The 18,668-nt window shown below is 53.6% G+C and overlaps 6 protein-coding genes across 6 annotated transcripts; 3 read left to right on the forward strand and 3 right to left on the reverse strand.

Moving 5' to 3' along the window:
• Positions 1-412: 412 nt before the first annotated feature.
• VTJ04DRAFT_7626 (uncharacterized protein) lies at positions 413-978 on the reverse strand (the record flags this gene model as incomplete). The annotated part of the gene is made up of 2 exons (XM_069365974.1): positions 413-783; positions 852-978. The coding sequence occupies 2 exons, from the start codon at positions 976-978 to the stop codon at positions 413-415; spliced, it is 498 nt and encodes a 165-aa protein (XP_069216955.1).
• Positions 979-1,041: 63 nt separating this feature from the next.
• On the forward strand, positions 1,042-2,988 carry VTJ04DRAFT_7627 (uncharacterized protein; the record flags this gene model as incomplete). The annotated part of the gene is made up of 3 exons (XM_069365975.1): positions 1,042-1,370; positions 1,432-2,737; positions 2,815-2,988. 3 exons carry the CDS (start codon positions 1,042-1,044, stop codon positions 2,986-2,988), a joined length of 1,809 nt encoding a protein of 602 aa, XP_069216956.1.
• A 1,060-nt stretch (positions 2,989-4,048) lies between these two features.
• On the reverse strand, positions 4,049-6,985 carry VTJ04DRAFT_7628 (uncharacterized protein; the record flags this gene model as incomplete). Its single annotated transcript, XM_069365976.1, has 5 exons — positions 4,049-4,255; positions 4,334-6,468; positions 6,519-6,600; positions 6,677-6,805; positions 6,899-6,985. 5 exons carry the CDS (start codon positions 6,983-6,985, stop codon positions 4,049-4,051), a joined length of 2,640 nt encoding a protein of 879 aa, XP_069216957.1.
• Positions 6,986-12,164: 5,179 nt separating this feature from the next.
• VTJ04DRAFT_7629 (uncharacterized protein) lies at positions 12,165-13,352 on the forward strand (the record flags this gene model as incomplete). The annotated part of the gene is made up of 1 exon (XM_069365977.1): positions 12,165-13,352. One exon carries the CDS (start codon positions 12,165-12,167, stop codon positions 13,350-13,352), a length of 1,188 nt encoding a protein of 395 aa, XP_069216958.1.
• Positions 13,353-15,694: 2,342 nt separating this feature from the next.
• Positions 15,695-16,207, forward strand: VTJ04DRAFT_7630 (uncharacterized protein; the record flags this gene model as incomplete). Its single annotated transcript, XM_069365979.1, has 1 exon — positions 15,695-16,207. The coding sequence occupies one exon, from the start codon at positions 15,695-15,697 to the stop codon at positions 16,205-16,207; it is 513 nt and encodes a 170-aa protein (XP_069216959.1).
• Positions 16,208-16,787: 580 nt separating this feature from the next.
• Positions 16,788-18,180, reverse strand: VTJ04DRAFT_7631 (uncharacterized protein; the record flags this gene model as incomplete). The annotated part of the gene is made up of 3 exons (XM_069365980.1): positions 16,788-17,403; positions 17,462-17,940; positions 18,004-18,180. 3 exons carry the CDS (start codon positions 18,178-18,180, stop codon positions 16,788-16,790), a joined length of 1,272 nt encoding a protein of 423 aa, XP_069216960.1.
• Positions 18,181-18,668: the final 488 nt, after the last annotated feature.

Consider the following 18,668-nt stretch of genomic DNA (forward strand, 5'->3'; position numbering starts at 1 on the left):
CCGGGGCCACGTACCCCCCACACAGCTTCTCCTGTTGACTAGCGGCGTCGGTGAAGAGATGTCAGCCCCGTAGTGTAAACAAATGCCAAACAACGCGAAGCTGTGAGATGGACTCCGCACAAGACGCCAAACTTAGCCCGACAGCTCGCCAGATCCCTCAACGGCGGCGGTTGCTTTTTCCCCGCCTTGGCTGCCCCGTTTCCACATTCTTCATCACAGAGTAACCACCTACGGAGTAGAAAATAGTTACTCCTGAATAGCCGCAAGTTCCAGATGAAAGACTGATTTACACCGGAAGGAGGTGCCGCCAACAGGTTACATGCCTCGCTCAACCCAGATCGCCGGAATCGTAACGGGGGTTGGGGGCTCTGCCTGTGCCGGATTTGTCTTCCGTGGGCAATGCTATCGTCGATTATAGGCAGATCTTTTGCGAAGCGAGCACTCTTTCGGCGTGCTGACCGGGCAGATGGGAGTCTTGGGTTGCAGCGTGCTCGCAAGCCTCGCAGCATTCAGAGGCTCCTTGTTGCAGGAGGCCAGCGAGGGTGGGAGGAGGGAGGAGGAGCCGACCAGGGCGGCTCTCAAGCGCCAGTCCGCCAGTCGCAGAGACGCAACAAACGCCGACTAGCCCGAATCGAGAAGCCGGTGTGCCGGACCATGGCGATCCGGATGAGATGGGCCGGGATGGGCCTGCGATGCTCCCATGCTCCCGAAGCTTGGCCAACGCCGTGCTAATCTTACCTGCATCGGCAACATTAATATAGCGACGGCGCAGCGTCGCATTCACTACAGGAACGGGAATAGCCCCGACTGAGTCTCACCAGGGCCGGGGAAAATAGTTTTCTGGAACACACCACCGAGACGACCCTTGATACCCAGGGACGGGACATCCAAGCGAATACTGGCCATGTTATTAAAAGTCTCGTCTCTCCCGCCCATGGCCGCTCCGTCGGAGAGGTTCCGAGCCATTTTCCTCGTCATCACGGTTTTGTTGTGGTTTCCGGTTGTCCCTCGTTTAGCATAGACTTCCACCGGCAATCCACCATGAAGAGCACCATTCTCAGCCTGCTGAGCGGCGCCGTCCTGCTCGCCCAGGACGCGGCCGCCGCTCCCGATTTTATGTCGTCCAAGTGGGTTCACAGGCGGCAGGGCGGCAACAACTACGCCTGCAAGTGCTATCCCGGCGATGCTTGCTGGCCAAACAACTCCAAGTGGCAGCAGTTCAACCAGACGGTTGGCGGGAGGCTTTCAGTCCACATCCCTCCGGGCGCTGTCTGCTACAACAAGTTTGTGGGGCCGTTCGGTGAGGTCAACACTTACAACGAGGCCGAGTGCCAGAGGGTGACGGCCAACTGGTACGACGAGCAGTTCCAGTACGTACCACCACATCAAGCCAACCGTCGACGAAGTAGTGAATGCTAAACAACCTTCCAGAGTCGAGTTCCCCGCCGCTGGTCTTTGGACCTACTTCACCAACGACACATGCCGTCCGACCACCAACCCCAACGACAGCTGCACGCTCGGCTACTACGGCCCCGTGGTCCTCAAGGCCCAAAACGTCGACCACATCACCAAGGGCCTCAAGTTCGCCAAGCAGAACAACCTGCGCCTCGTCGTCCGGAACACAGGTCATGATTTCCTCGGCCGCAGCGTCGGCTTTGGCAGTTTCATCATCAACACTCACAGCCTGAAGGACATCAAGATCCACAAGAAGTGGACTGGCGGCTGCGGCTACACCGGCCCGGCTGTCACTCTCGGCGCCGGCGTCCAGGCCTTCGAGGTCCTCGCCAAGCTGCGTGCCCAGAACCCTCCTAAGACGATGGTTACCGGCGAGTGCGCCACCGTTGGTGTGTCTGGCGGCCTCGTCCAGGGTGGTGGCCACGGCCCCTTCACCAACTTCCACGGCATGCTCGCCGATACGGCGCTCGAGTTCAAGGTGATCACGGCCGACGGCAAGCTGCGCGTGGCCAACCCCAAGACCAACTCGGATCTGTTCTGGGCGCTCAAGGGCGGCGGCCCGGGCAACTACGGCGTCATCGTCGAGGCCAGCTTCAAGATCTTCGACGACAAGCCGAGCGCGGGTGTCAACCTCGAGATCAACCTCAGCGGCTCCTCGGACCCCAACGCTGCCGACCTCTTCTGGGAGGGCGTCAGGATCTTCCACAGCTACAGCGTCCAGTGGGTCGACGCCGGCCTGTACGTCTACTACGAGATCGGCACCATGGGCCTCAACCTGCGCGTCCACCCCTTCGTCGGCATCGGCAAGACCCCTCAGGAGCTCGCCACCCTGCTGGCGCCCATGTTCGCCCAGCTCGACCAGGCCGGCGTGCCTTACACCACCAACAACGCCTCCTTCCCGACCTTCTACGATCTGTACAACGCCATGTTTGAGGCCGAAGCTGCCGGCAACTCGGCCCTCACTGGCGGCTGGACCCTGGCCAAGCAGGACGTCCAGGCTAACCCGCAGGGCGTCATTGACGCGTTCAAGACGGTCCTGGGCGCCGGCTCGTTCATGGTCGGCCACATGTGGAACGCCGGCCGCGGCCTGCCGCAGTCCGAGTGGGGCAACAGCGCCGTCAACCCGCGCTTCCGCCACGTTGTCGACAAGCTGATCACCATCGTTCCCGTCGGCGGTGACGCCCCGCTCGATGTCAAGGCTGAGGCCCAAAACAGGCTTACCAACGTGGTCGATGCCGCGCTCAGGCAGGCGTCGCCTAACGGGTGCGCCTACGTCAATGAGGTGAGTTCAACTTCCCAACAGTATACCTAATCAATATCAAGATGAAGATCAGCATCGCTAACTGACTCGCTAAACAGGCCGACCCCTTCGAGCCGAACTGGCAAGAGGCCTTCTACGGCACCAACTACCAGCGCCTCAAGAACATCAAGAAGAAGTACGACCCCGAGGGCCTGTTCTGGACCATTTCGACGCCTGGCAGCGAGGAGTGGGAGCAGATTGAGACTGGCACCAGGCTGTGCAAGGTTCTCTAAACAGAGACACACAAAATTTCCCGCTCTTTTGGAAACCAACCAACCAAACCTAACCTAATTCACTCCTTTACTGCTTCCACTTACGCAAGTAGAACTCGCGATTTGCGAAATATACGGGCATAAACTACATACAGCGTCGGCGTACAGGCGTGATGATGGGTGGCGATATTACGTTCTTTGGGCGCGGGGATTTTTTCCTTAGTTCTGGCTTCCTTGTACATACTGCGATACTACTATCTGATGAGTACCTATAATAGACTAGTTGTGTTCGAGATCCTTGGCTCCCACTCTGTAGTCACGTCGTGACTTTTTCAATGTGACGCTAACATTCATGCTGTGTCAAGTCCGTCTCAACACATGCCCATAGGGGTTTTGCTCCTGACTCCACACCAAAGTCAGGGGGTGTGTTTATGCCGGCAGCCTCGGTCAACAACGGGGTCAACAATGGGGTTTCTCCCAAGATAGTACCTACTGTACTAAGTAGTAGCAGGAGATGAACCAACGAGCCGAGGAATGTTACTGTACCTATTCTCGACGGTGATCTCACTCACCGCCGGGCTATGCTGCATTTCTTGTGCCCGTTAAGGAGATGTGGGGACACTAGTAAATTCTTCGTCCGCAATGGTTCACTTGTACGCCCCTACCTACACTATGTGTTTGGCCCAGGATTACTGTCGACGGACGATGGAGTGTGTCGTGCAAGTCCAAAAGTAGGGGCCGTTAATAGACTGAATGAACCCTCACAGCGCCGTGTCGCAACCATATACTCCTTCAAACAAACTCCTCGGGGTTTCGAAGAGAGGATAATATCCTTGATGAGAGTCCACTTAGCTGCCGTTAGGGACGTAGCAAGCCGCTAAATCACGGCCTCCATGGGGTTCACTTATTTCTGGGTCCTCCACTTTTCTTGAGCCAAACAAAACCGTTGAGCTAAAATTGAACTAAGTAGAGCAAAAGACACAAGTCCCAAGTACCTTAGGTATCCATAACCCCAGAATAAGCCAACGTCCGGATATCAATGACCTTCATACCTGAATTAAGGCGCACCCCAACTCCTCACTTAATGAAACTCTCCTATCCTTGGACCAAAATACTCTCCCTCCGGCAGTACCTTCAGCACACAGTCCCCGGTCCCATCACATCCCTTAGACACTACCGAGTTACCCCACCAGTTCAGTTCGATCTCAGACATCTGCAGCGCAAAAAATATGACGATCCCACTGATGGCGATGGCGCACGAGAAGGCTGCCGAAGTGACGTAATTGTACTGGTGTGTCCTTGCGTTAGCCATTATATTCTCATTGCCGATACCTAGCATCGTAAGCAAAGTCGAGGGACGGCCTACCTTGGACCACAACCCCAGATACCTCTTCTTGAGATACAACCATGAAAACGCCGCAACCGGCACCGCTGGCCAGATGTATGCCAAGTTGTATGGCGCCCACGACAGAGCACCGCTCAACATGACAACCGGATGCGCGTTGCGTACAACGGGATGCTTCGGCCACTTCTTGCTGAGCAGATAAAACACCGCCACCAAAAGCACCCCGAACGGAAACCCGAGTAAGGTAATCGCATACTGTCCTCCAACGCCCCAAATCTTCCTCGGGCCGACCGTCCCCCAAAATACAGCCGCCGTGAAGAACGTGTTTGGCCCCGGGCAGGTAAACCGAAAGGGTGCGTGTGGTGTGCAAATGTTTCCGATGCGAACCTGGTACTGCAGCACGGCGACGCTGATGAAGGTAGAAACCAAGGTTGGCACCATCTGTGCCCAAAAAGTGAACCGAGGCGGGATCTTGAGGTAGTGCGCAAGCTTGAGGTCGGCGCTGAACGAGAGTGCATGAGCACAGGTGACGTAGCCGTATGATTTGAAGAAACACATGGCGATGGCGTTTCCCTCCACCCAGACTCCGCCAATGAACTCGGCCAGGACGTTCAGTGTCACTTGGACTCCAGTCATGGCCATGATGATGCCGATGGGAATGATGAAGATGAGGCAAAGAGCGATGCCATACAGTACGACAAACGGCGTAGTACTGGTTGGCCATGCCGCAATGCCGACCATTCCCAAGGTGATTGCGAGGGCGAGACAAATCATGTACCACCACTCAGGCACCTCAGGATATGCGCGCATCAATCTGTTGTGAACGTCAAGCATATTGACGTCCTCTTCCGACTCAGCGGCATTCCCTGAGCCTCTATTCTTCCCCAGTCGCTTCCGCCATTGATTGACACTGGTCCAAACGTCACGGAGGCCTAGCATGATATCGTGCCGATGGTAGAGGATTCCGTACGTCACAGTGGCCGAGTACACACCAAAGAAGGCCATGTAAGTGACGATGTTGCTGGCAGATAAGAAGGGCGGCGAGTATGCTTCGTACTTTGCAGCGTCAAATATACCCTTGTCGTTAACGATGGAACTGACGTTGTATAGCCGGCCAAAATGATCGAAGGGACGATTTGAGTTGATCGGTAGGTAGGCCGTATAGAAGGAATTGGTGTAGTAGAAGGCGATGATGATGAACATCGAAACCAAGGCACCGAGAAAGAGGTTGAATGTCGAGAAGAATGGCACCATCAATGGATCGATGTTGAATGTCAAGATGTTCCAGTCAAACGTTGGCAAGGGGTTAAGCCCGAGACCAGTGCTCCCACCTGTGATCTGAGCCAGCTTGATGTTGTCCGGGGCAATCCACGTCATCCAGCTGAAGTAGCTCAGGGCGGCGAAGATGTAGTTGGGGAACCAGAAATAGACAAACATGAGAACAAATGCCCAGCCAAAGAGGCGCAACCGGGGCATCTTCCACGTGGTCTTGAAGGGGCCTTCGACGCTTACGGCCTCAGTCGAGGCGTCGTGGAAAGCTGAGTTTAGGGCGATAGTAACCAGAGAAGAAGGCCAGACGCAAGATGCAGGGTAAACAAGGAATCGTCGGAAGATACCCGCGAGTCCGTAGCCGATGAAATTGGTGGACAGGGCAATCAAGATCTGGTACCCGACGTTTATGGCCCATGGCTGGTTGAAGTACTGCGGCAGAACTTGAATCCAGACAATGTAGTTGGTGTAAGGAACGCTCTTGGCGACGTTTGACATGATGGTGATGAGCATGTGTTCCTTTTTGTTGAACGGGCCGGGGTTGAGGCTGTGGCGCACTCCAAAGAGCGTGAAGCCAACGTCTGGAAGCACTCGTTCAAAGAATATGCCAAGGGGGTAGGCTAGGAGCTGGGGAACGGTGGCGATCACCGTGATACTCGGAAGACGGACGTCAAAGAAGGAGTTGATGAAGGAAATACAGCACGAGAAGAAGATGCCTATCGCCCAGGCTCGGATGGTGGAAGCGGGCATCGACGGGTTGTCGTGGTTGTCGACCACGGCGCGGACCTCTGCGTATGGAGAGTTGTTGGTGATCAGGGCCGCTTGGATCTTCATCTCCTCGATTAGGTGCGAATGGTTTTGTGGATTGTTGAAGACATCTTTGTTGTCTGGACAGGATTAACCCACAGCTATGGTCCAGAAGGGTGAAGACACTCACGAAGAAATGACTCAATCTTCTCGATGATCTGGATTGGAAAGTTCGCATCTCGCGAGTGTTGCTTGTGTACCTGGATCATCAACTAAGAGGATTTAACTATGAGTCTTTGGCACATGACCAGGTATTCAAATAGTCCAGTGATCCTTGGCGACACATACGCGTTTGGTGTCTTCAAGGGTAAACCTCCCGGCGACTTGTATCGCCTCGGCCAGGTCAGCCTCGGTGGCATTGAGTGCTTCGCGGGTCTCGCGCAGCTCGGCATCTGGATTCTCTCCGATGCTCGATAGCTAACGTCTCGAGTGTTAGAGACAAGAATCCAAGCCAACGACCTCAGGCTGGGAAGTCATTTTGGGAGTAAGAGAGCGCAACGGCTGACATACCGCGATGTTGATCTGGCCATCGGAATCATTTGATGGCCTGGAGGCCGTTGCGAGCTTTTCTGACTCTGCTTTCTCTAATTCTGGCATCCTTTGGTATGCGCGATGTTGTAGGGTTCAGGTAGGAGATCACGACCTGTGAGTTGTGGCGAGCTGAGAAGCAGTTGGTATAGCTTTCGGAGACTGGCAGCGACCGTGCAGAAGATGGTCAGATATCATGAAGCTAATAGCGATGGGGAGAGTTTGAGGACGGTTTGAATGATGTCAGGGTGCAGCGGAAGATGAGTGAGGATGAGAGAGCCCCGCAAGTGTTGAGATCACAACATCAGACGACGGGAGTCAGGAACTTCACGGCCCGGTCTCGGCAGCGAAGAGCATTATGCGGAAGTTGCACATGGAGATTGCTCGTGGCAGCCCGCGGGTTTCAAGGCAGGAGGCACCGGAATGCTGGACCGAGTTGGAGCAATATTTTCAATGGGAAAGTCCTGAAAAAGCGGGCGACGCAGCAGCTTCCTTCCTGCTGGCTGCGAGGATGGTGGCGGCAGCAAGCCCAAGGAATGCCATGTCATGCCAACGCCGAACACGTGCCAAGGTTGGCTCAGAGTCACAAGAGGATCGCCTGCCGGCTAAGGGATACAAGCAGTGTTTAATTTTTCATTTTGTTTTTGTTATGGCTTGGAACGCAGGCCATTGTTTTTGTTGTTATAGATGTAGCATGGAGACCTCGGGGAGCAGAATCCCATCCATTATTCAGTTCCCCACCAGTCAGGAAGTCTACCCTGGCCAGGCTTCGCCTCCATCCCTGCTCCTCACAAAGTCCCAGATATCAGTCAGTACCTTAGGTAAGTAGCATCTTAATTGGGCATTGGGCATCGGGCTACATGTGCCAGCCGCATGTCAAAATTGGCCGTTGTTTTCCCTCCCTCGGACGGATAGTACACCCCTGCGTCATGGCGGGGTGTTCCACTGGAGGATTTTGCCAAGGCATGATGGTCACAAACGTTCACCGGCCAATCGTTCAGCCTTGTCTCTCCCGATTTGGCAGTTGGCGCTCTGCGGGGGTTCGCAACACGGACTTGGGGGTGGACGACATTTTGACAGCCAGTTTCATTCTTGGTTACGACCGGGAATAAACATCTCCTAAGCGGCGAGGAGTGGCAGGATGACGTTGAGCTGGACGTTTACAGGGATTGTCTCGTGATATTTATGGATGAAATGTTACCACCAACGAGTCAGGTATTAAGAAGAACCCTGGTTCGGTAGTTCGACCACTGTTGGAAATGTTGGGCGTTTCGAGTTCGAGGACACCCCCCCCCCCCGGGGCGATTATCAAAAGAATGACTGTTCCGTGATACATTAGATTCTGCGTTTGTGGGAACGGTAGTGGCCTTGCCGCCGAGATCTAGGGGGTAGAAAGTCCTTCGTTCAAGAGACAAAGAGAATGCTTTCCTCAAACGGCCGGATCTGGTCACGCATTGATAGCGCTGTTGAGCGTTGACAAAGAACCACGAAACTCATTAAAGAAGCACACAATGAGGAGCCGGAACTCCGTGCAACGACTCGGAAACTGTATGTCCCAAGCCTTCAACACTCATTCACTTGTCTTATTGTACCCAGTCTCAACAAACTGTCACCATCCAGCTCATCACCTGGTTTCACCAGTCCAAAATGGTTTCAGCGACACGATTTGATACGACCGGCATAAACAGCTACCGAACCGCCTTTTCCCAACCACCTACACCAACACCCGAGGCTTCCAAGAGCCTTCAACTGCCACACCCTCAAACTAACCCGGTCCCTTTCACTGTACCCTTTCGGTGGTTTAAGGTCAACTCTTCATTTGACAAGACTGTTAATCCCCCGGCGTCAACCAACTCCAAGTCGGGCCAACAGACGCAGGTCGGGTCGCCACTGCAGGATTATATCGCCGTCTCTCATCCAGTTTTGGACTTTGCAGAGAATGCAAATCGTGGCGTCCCTGTCGGACAGCAAAGATGGGAGGCATTTGCCGCGTGTCATAATGGCCTTCATATAGCCCGGCATGTATTATTCTTGCAAGGTGACGAGATTTTCCACCTTATGGAACGGTTGATGACATGGGTGATGGATCAACCTGATGCACGGCTGGGCGATCGTCAGACGGGGACTTGGTGGATTGCTTCAGGATTCCACTACACCCTTTACATCGAGACCAAAATGCCACAAGATAGCGCTGCTCGTGGCTTGGACGTCCGAGGTCTCGTCCCAGAAAGTGACAGACTGGCATTACGATCAAGTCTTCAAAACGCGACATTCACAGTTCACCTCGTAAATAGCGAGGCTGCCAACCATTGGACTGTCATTATCTACCGGCCGCAAACTGGTGACAGCTGGCATTTCGATTCCTTGGGACCCGGAGGAAGTTCACGGAAAGGGAAATCATCAGGGGCATCGCGGGCAAACCTGGCCCGGCAGGAGCTGGAAAGATGGCTAGAAAGCTCGGGTCACAGGGTGCCTAGGACCGGCCGGGCATACAACGTCCAAACCGCCCACCAAACTGATGGCTGGAGTTGTGGCCTACAGTGTATTGCTAATGTTCTGGCCTTTCTCCGGCATGAGGTCCTTGGCTGGCACCTGATTAAAGGCTGGGAGAACCACAGCTCGGACGATATGATTGCGGAGCTAGTCGGGTCGTTGCACTATTTGATGGGCATCGATTACACCGCCAACGATCACAGTTCAATCATAGACGCTATGATGAATGGGAACGTGCATGACCTTCCACCAATCCAAGGATATGGGCTTGGACTCGTCTTGGCTCCCCCTGCACAACCAGGACCTCGAGTCGCCCCTAAGAAACCAACAGCACTTCCACGACCACCAGTCCCTCCCAACCCGACTCCGCCTTCTACACCAACCGAACTTCGAAGGCTTCCCACACCGCGTCGGGCCCTACAAGCTCCTACAACACCTCAATCACCAGTGCCTCCAAGGCCAACACTGCCTTCTACACCAACCCAACATCTAAAGCCTCCCACACTAGGTCGATCCCCAAAACCTCCTACACCAGTTCGGCCTCCACAAACTCCCACTACAACTCGATCACCAGTACCTCCAAGGTCAACGCTGCCTTCTACACCAACCCAATCTCTAAAGCCTCCTACAGCTGTTCGGCCTCCAAGGCTTCCTACGCCAGGTCGTCCCCCCAAACCACCTACGCCGAGAAAAGTCCCAAAGCGTCCCATCATAGCCCCCAAACCAACGGTGCCCTCCAATTTATCTTCCCAGAAAATCCCCACTCAACAAGATCTTGCCCGACGGCGCGCCGCGTCGGTGGTCTTGGTTCAATGGCTTTCTCAGAATGGAATCCCCATCACAAACGTGTCTCAACTGTCAGTCCTTCCTAGACCCGTATTTTCGAGACTCCTGAGCCAGCTCCCGGGATCAAAGTTGAACCACCCTGCAGGGAGTAGTCAGTATGGTGGAACTTCAGCTTGGGACGCGACAGTCTTGTCGACGGTCAGGAGATATCTTGGATAACAGGCATCCCGCTATAAGATTTCTTGCCTATTCCTCTTAACCGGCTCTTGGCCCTTTCTTCTCTTTTCGTTTTCCTCTTTCTCTTTTTCTTTCTTTTCTTAATTTTTTATTATTATTATTTTCTGTTCCTCACTAGTAGATAGAGTCTTGGGTATATACATGTGGTCACCCTATTTAATTCAAGTCCCTGAGTGCGTTCTGTAAATCTTCACAAGTACAGTGAATTTTGTATAAGAAAAGTCGATAATAATGGTCCTCATCTTGAGCCCCCAGCTCTCGTAGAGACTTGGGGGTCCTAAGAGGGTGGCTTACCCAGGCTATCCATCGGGACATCGGTTCTTGGTATTTGCGTCGAAGAGGCTACTTTCGGTGAGTTGAGTGAAGCAACAAAGCCTTATTCTTAGTTCAAGACACCGGATCTGTCCAATGCGGCGCCATCCGTTTATTGATTGCTTTGTGGGCTTTGTTATCCGTTCATTTACCATCGAGAGTTCCCCGAGCCGATCAAAGAAACAACACTTATAATGGACCAGACTTGAATCCTATGAATTCCCAAAGACGTTGCATCCATCGCCTTGTTGTGTAAGACACATAACCATCGAAGTCCTTGACCAGTGCGGTCAGCTACAGGACTCTGCTACCTATCAAACACAGCCTTCCTGAATTGTATTCACTTTCAACAATCATAATGCCCCCTCGTCGCGTACAACCTCCTCGAGGAGTAAAGGGCAATGGCAAAGGAAAGGCCACAGGCAAAACCACGGCCAACGCCACGGGCAACGAGGCGAACGAAAACAGCTATCTGACTGCTTTCTCGCAAGCACCGACGACGGATGTTGAGAAGACGCTTAGATTACCTCACCCTCAAAGGAACCCAGTAGCCTTCAGTGGACCATATCCCATCAACTGGTTGACCTTGGATGATGCCGACATTGAACAGGAAGATCCCCCAACCCCGAGAGACAACCAGCCGTACAATAAGTTCCTGACCCAGTACCTCCCATTTGCGCATCCGATATTGGACCTCGCGGAGAACGCAAACAGAGGCAACCCGATAGGCCATCAACAATGGATAGCATTCCACAGTTGCCACAACGGACTTCAGCGTGCGCGGGCTCGTAACTATCTCCAGGGAGACGAAATCTTTCACCTTGCGGAACGGTTGCTGACGTGGGTCATGGACCAACCGGAAGCACGACTCGGAAACCGACAGTCAGGGAGATGGTGGATTGCTTCCGGACTCGAGTTAACACTCAATATCGAAACACTAGAGGCGGAGAATGTAGATTCGGGAGCCAAAGGCCTTGACGTTCAGAGCTCCTTTACCGAGGCTGACAGGCAGGCGCTCCTTCAAAGCTTTGCAAACGCGACATTCACGGTTCATTTTGTCCACAGCGAAGTAGCCAATCATTGGACTGTCATCATTTACAGGCCCGCAACTGGTGATAGCTGGCATTTTGACTCGATGAGGAACAGAACGACAAAGAAGAATAAGAAAGGAGTACCTCAGACATCAACCAAAGAATCCAGGGCTAGGCTAGCTCGTCGGGAGCTGGAGAGGTGGCTACGAAACACAAATCGACATCAGATCCCGCCAAACGGACAAGCTTACAACATATGGCCACGCCAGCAGAACGATGGCTGGAGCTGTGGCTTACAGTGCATTGCCAATGTCCTGGCTTTCCTACGTCACGAGGTTCTAGGCTGGAACAGAGTCAGAGGCTGGGACAGGAACAAATCGTCAGATTTCATGGTGGCGGACCTTGTCGGGTCGCTGCACTACTTGATGGGGATCGATTATTCACCCGACGATCACAGAGCAATTACCATTGCCCTGAAGAAAGAGGAGGAAGAGCCACCAATTCAGGGCTATGGACTCGGTCCATTGTCCGGCCCCAGGTTCGCACCACAACCACGACAGCCATCTCCACCAGAACAGCCAGCACAACCAGAAGAGTCGTCAAAACCAGAAGACCCGTCAAAACCAGAAGAGCCATCAAAACCAAAACAGCGGAAACAACCAAAGACACCTTTCCAACAATTCCTTCAAATTTGGGACACATGGCTACTGGTGCGTCGGATACAAAACCCACCGGCCCTGGCGGACCTCACCGACGAGCACCTCGGACGCTTGGGCGATCTCCTACACGACTGGTGCTCGTCGTACCAGCATTCGACGGATGACCTGCTTCGCCTGGCTTCTCAAATTCTCGCTGCCGACGGCTTGGTGGATGGGCAATTCATGCAACGTCTTACGCCCATCTTGACGCAGGATTCGCGAGGGATCAAGAGACCGCATCAAGGTGATGGCGCTGATGGGCCTCCCCCGAAAAGACCGAGACACGACGGCGAGAAATCCCCAGACAAATTCAACCCGCCTGATGACAACACCACAAGGGATGAGAAGGAACAGGAAACCATCGACGAGGGCGGCATGGATGAGGGAAGCAAGAACGAGGGCGAATCTGGGCTCCAGCAGTCTGACGGTGACAGCGCGGAAGACCTTTTGCAGAGGTTCAAGGATGCTATACACGTCGACAAAACTTTCACGCCGCATAGGGGCAAGGGCGACGACGCGGGTAAGAATGAAGATAAGGTTGGGGATGAAGTTAAGGCTGAGGCTGAGGACGGGGCTGAGGCTGAGGACGATGACGATGACGATGACGATGACGATGACGGCGGTCCAGGTCCCAGCGGAGCCCCTGCTACGACCGCTCCCCCCACTTGGAGGACGTTCAAAGCAGCCATAACCGTCGATCCGAATTTCTCGGTTCCGAAGCCGAACAGGGGTCGTAATAGTACCGCGGCGAAAGCGCAGGCAAGGAAGGCTCAAGTCAAGGCGTTCACCAGAGCGGAGCGGTTGGCCGTGATTAAAGAACTTGTCAGGCTTCTGAGAAAGGGGCGGAGGCTGCGTCCTGCGTCGGTTGTTAGGGCTTAATTCAGGTAGTTGTTGCAGGCAGTCAGCCGTAGAGAGCAATGGTCTGGTTTGATGGAGAAATTGGTGACCAGTCTGATACGGAAGGGTTTCTACCTCTTTTCCTTCTGTCTCTTCTGTCTTGTGTCTAGTTGAATACACTTGGCTCTTCTTCTGTCTGGGATTCACAGAGTATTACCTAGGTTCGTGGCTCTCGGCACTAGGTATTGTTTGTTTCTATCCTTTGTCGGTTAATATAATAGTTGTAAGATTGTTGTGTTTCCACATGGCTATGAGGGCATGTACCCCTTTGTTATTAACTCAAAGACTGTCTCTAATTGGACAAAAAGCAACATGTGGCTAAAGATTTATTATGGGAACGTGGACTCTGTATTAATATGACAAGACCAGCTTAGATGGGGTGCCAACTGAGAGTTGTAGTTGACGACCACGCTTGACTTGGAACTCGACTTCGGCTCATTAGGATAATCCAGTCAGGGGGGCAAGGAATAATACCTCGATCAGCCAAAGAAGGCTCCTCCATCCCATGAGAAGGAAAACAAAGCCATGGTTTATTTGCAGACGCCGGATTAGTCCACGGCAACGCATCAGTCCTCGAATGGATTGCTTTGTGTGCTTTTTGTGCTTTGTTGCCCATTCATTCTCCTTCCCCGCCCGGTTTCAGAGAGCGGTAAGGAAGCATGGCATATCCTGACCTCTGTTTATAGAATGTTCAAATGACTTTCATGGGGTTTTAGTGACCATCGAGTCAAGCACATACCTTAAACAGCAAACTCGCTCTCCAAAGATTCTTCAGCGCAAGTAACTCAACCATTTTTAGTCGAAACACATCTCAATCGATCATTTTCAATCTATGAGTCAATATGCCTCCTCGCCAACGCAATGCAGCAAATCGAAGAAAGAGGGACGATTACTTGGATGAGTTCCCCAGCAGGCCGACACCTGTAGCCTCACAATGTCTTGAGCTGCCTGACCGTCAAAATCATCCAGTTGCCTTCAACACACCCGTCACTCCATGGAGTTTTCAGGGTGTGGTCGCCGATCCCATTCAGGGGCCTGTTGGGGGAAATAGCCAAGATGCAACGTTGTTGCATCAACTCTACGATAGAATTTCTCACCCAGTTTTGGACAACATCGAGAATGCAAACAGAGGCAGCCCGCCCGGCCTCCTCAAACTGGAGGCTTTTAAAGCTTGCCATAACGGCCTTGAAGTCACGCATCAACCGGGGTACTTGGACGGAGAGCAAATTTCTCACCTCATGGACCGATTGATGACGTGGGTCATGGATCAGCAAAATGCGCGCCTAGGAAACCGACAGTCAGGAAGATGGTGGATTGTCCCAGGCGGTGTTTACACCCTAAACATTGAGAACCCAGATGGAACGGGGGCGCCGGGTCTTAACGTCCAAGACATAGTTCCCGAGAACGACAGGCAGGCTTATCTTGGACGTCTCGCCAATGCCACATTCACCGTTCATCTGGTGAACAGTCGGGCATCGTTTCATTGGACCGTCATTATTTACAATACAAAGACGGGTGACAGCTGGCATTTCGATTCAGCAGGCATCAAAACTAGCACGGAGTTTACACTCAACAACGGTCAAAAGGTAACAATACGGTCGGATCGACTGTCAAGGGCGACAAACGCCCGACAAGAATTGGAACAATGGCTACAGGCTTCAGGTCACCAGCCCCCAAAAGACGGAAACAGTTACCGTCCTAATGTGCCGAGACAAACGGACGGACACAGTTGCGGCCTGCAGACTATCGCGAACGTCATGGCCTTCCTGCGTTATGAGGTCATCGGCTGGAAGCAAATAAATGGCTGGGGAAACACTTCATCAAACGACATGATAAAGCAGTTGGTCGCGTCATTGCACTACCTGATGGGCATCGACTACACTGCAAGGGATCACCAAGCATGGGTCAGAGTCCTTCAGAAGGACCGCAACAAGGTATTAGCTGAAAACACACCGATTCAAGGATATGGGTGTGGTTCAGCAGTTCCTCCTGCAAGGCCACAAACGAGCAATCCTCCTGGTCAACCACAAACCAACAGTCAAACACAACCTCCGGTATCTAAGCCTCCAACGGCAAAACGTCAACTTTTAATGCATGAACAAGAGTTCCAGGGTATCTGGGACATGTGGATAAGGGTGAACAAGCTCCCACCGACGCTAACCGGCGCGCGGGTTACCCGACGACAACTACAACTGCTGACTGATCTTCTCACCACATGGTTATCGTCGAACCAACTGTCGCTGGACCAGGTGCCGGCGATAGCAACCCCATTACTCCAGGATCAACGTCTCCCTCCGTCAGCTCATGATATCATCGGCAGGGCCATGGTTTTGGCTCGTCGCGCGGCAACCGCCACTACAACTCTGGAGACGCCACAGCCAGACACAACAGACCCACAACCTCAAGACCCCAACAAGAAACGTCCATCAGACAGCACCGGCGGACCTTCCTCTAAGAAAATAAAACTCACCAGCCGCGCCCCATCACCCAACGACATCGACCCTCCCGCGCACAGAGTACCTCTGGGCCTCTCTCGCCAGGACACCATCACCCGCAACCGCCAGGAGGAACGCGATGCTGTCATACTGCGGAACAGAGCCTTGAAGGCCCGCCGCGCAGAGGAACGGGCCCTGCGAGACCAAAACAGACTGCCTCCGTTCAGCTCCGGCGACGGAGGCCCGTATTGGCCCGGCGGAGCCCAGTTTGCCCAAGCCTTGCAGGCGTTCAAGAACGCGATACACGTCGATCCGAATTTCTCGGTCCCAGAACGCGACGCGCAAGATGGCGAGGATGATGCGGATGATGACGGCGACGGCGGCGACGGCGGCGACGAATGAGGATCATGACGATAAGGATATTAACGATGACGGCGGCGACCGTGATGTTGGCAATCGCAGGACCTGATGGAGATCGTTCGGGATTGGTGTAACGCGAGGATCTATTCTCGATGAGGATCGCCATGTGAAAAGGGGGGTTGATTTGAGAATGACGTTATTAGTCGTCGGACCTGTGATGAAAACGTGCGGTGTGTATCGAGAGGCGGGGGATGTGTTGTTTCAAGAAATTGTGAAACGTTCAATGCTCAAAGCTGGGATGAAATCGTGCGGCGTAGTTGTGTTGTCTAAATATGGGCACGGGAGAGTTTTGTGTTTCGGTGTTTCGTTTCTTAATTTGGACGTTAAGACAGGGCGTCTAAACTTGGGTAATTGTCATCATGTCTAGATCTTCGCCAGATTATTACTATCTTGTAAGTCGTAAGAGCAAGTCCCCTGATCAAAGTCCACCAGCTCCCGGATGAACAGAGTCGAAGTAGAAGATGGTAGTAATACAAAAACCAACCGGGTATCTTTAAACGCCTACCATGCCGAGCCATGACATAATAAACCCATACCGAGAATACACGTAACCTGACCACACCTAGTGTACCGCCTCCTTCTCCCCATTACTCCCGAGGTCTTGCCCAGAAAAAGAAATATGTTGTGTAACCGTTGTCGTCGCCGTAATCGCGGCTGCATCACTGCGTGACCTCTTGGGCCTCCCCTCTGGGGCCCTGGACCCATCGGCAACCACGCTGACAATGTACGAGGGCTTGGGCCCGGGCCGTGTGCGGTTCAGATCCATGGCGGAAAACTCGATATCCTGGTCCCCCTTGGGCCTCTCCGACCTCAGCTCCTCCATGCTCTCTGAGCCGTCTAACACCCTGCTGCTCTTCCCCCCCGCAGGCCTCGTGGCCGATGATGTCGTCGAAAACATGGTCGAACGTCCCGAGCGGCCTGTAGCGTAGTTCCGACCCGAACGACCTCCTCCGCCACCAATCGTCTGGACGGAGCCGGCCGTGTGGATCATGGTGCCGAAAACGCGCGGCATGATGCGAACGAGCAAGGGTCGTAATGTCGGTAGGCACACGGTGATGACGCCGACGGTGAGCTCGAGGAAGGAGAAGGTGGCGGCGTCGACGTTGTCCCAGGTAGGGTCGGTAGCGACGGCAGCGGCGCCGAGCGTGCGGATGCGGTAAATCGAGACGGCGCAGGGACTATTCGGCAGTGTTAGCAGGTGCTCAGGGGCAGGTGGATTGAGAAGTGAACACTTACAAGATGCCGAGCGCAAAAACACCCACCAACATGGCCTTGTGCCGCTTGGGCAGGTTCAAGGACTTGATCACCGGGATGGGCATCGTAAAGAGCGCAAAGTCGGTGGTCACGTTGACGCCCGCCATGACATACCAAATGGTAAGATTGTCAAGGCAGACGCCGTCGACGGAGTGATCCCAGAAGCGGGCGACCGGCATGCAGACCATGGGCAGCAGGAGAGATAGCGTTATCCCCCAAGCGGAGAGGAAGAAGAGTCCGCACAAGATGAATGGCCGCAACGCGGTGTTGGAGAAGAGCCGGTAGTATTGGAGGAGGATGGAGATCTTGGTGAGGCAGACGGCGACGTTGTAGACGACGATGGAGGTGTAAAAGGCCTTCATGTAGGGGATTTGGTGCTCGGGTGGTTGCATCCAGGAGTGACGACCGAGTCCATACTTGGCTTCAAGACCAATAGCCACAGCCGATGCTATTGTCAACATCTGGAGCAAGATTGTTAGAGTAACTTCTTTGCCAGACCTCTCGTTCAGAGACTGGGATCCTACCTGTGCTGGAATCATGACCAAGTCGTCGGCACCGAAACTCCTGATCAAGTAGCCGCGGGAATAGCATCGTAGCAGGACGGCCAATGTCGATAATGTGCTGGTCACGGCCAGGATGTGGATGATTTCGGACACCCGGGACTCGCCGTCCCGGGAATGATCTGGAGTGAATCCATCCATAGTGAACGGCCTGGTTTGTTAGGTGGTGAGAGAGAACGTGGGTGAGATGCCAACGCCAAAGATGTCAACACGCGGAGATGTCAACACCGGAGGACCTGGTAATGAACAAAACTCCCACGTGGAGCAAGGCGTTTGACACGAGTCATGGAGCGGACTTGCGGAGGGGCGGGGGATACATATGAAGGAAGATCACGGCACTTGGGCGGCACATCATGTGGGCTGTGGAAACAAAACCTTAGTAGGATCTGCCACCTTGCGTTCATGCACCCTGTCCCGAGCGAGATTCACTGTTACACAGACTTTACTAGAGTTGCAACATGCTCCGCGGTGGGTGGAGGCGGGACATCAGAGGCCCGGCCGCACCAACAAGGCCCCTGAGGAGACCTGCGGTCATCCTGCGAGTGAGAGCAGATGGGATGAAAATACCCCAAGCGTACGTAAGAGCGTCACAGCTAAGACCGGTGGTTTATTTTTTTGGTCCCAAAACT

This window comes from Mycothermus thermophilus (assembly GCF_041956435.1).
Source record: "Mycothermus thermophilus strain CBS 625.91 unplaced genomic scaffold VTJ04scaffold_5, whole genome shotgun sequence".
Classification (NCBI taxonomy): Eukaryota; Fungi; Ascomycota; class Sordariomycetes; order Sordariales; family Chaetomiaceae; genus Mycothermus; species Mycothermus thermophilus.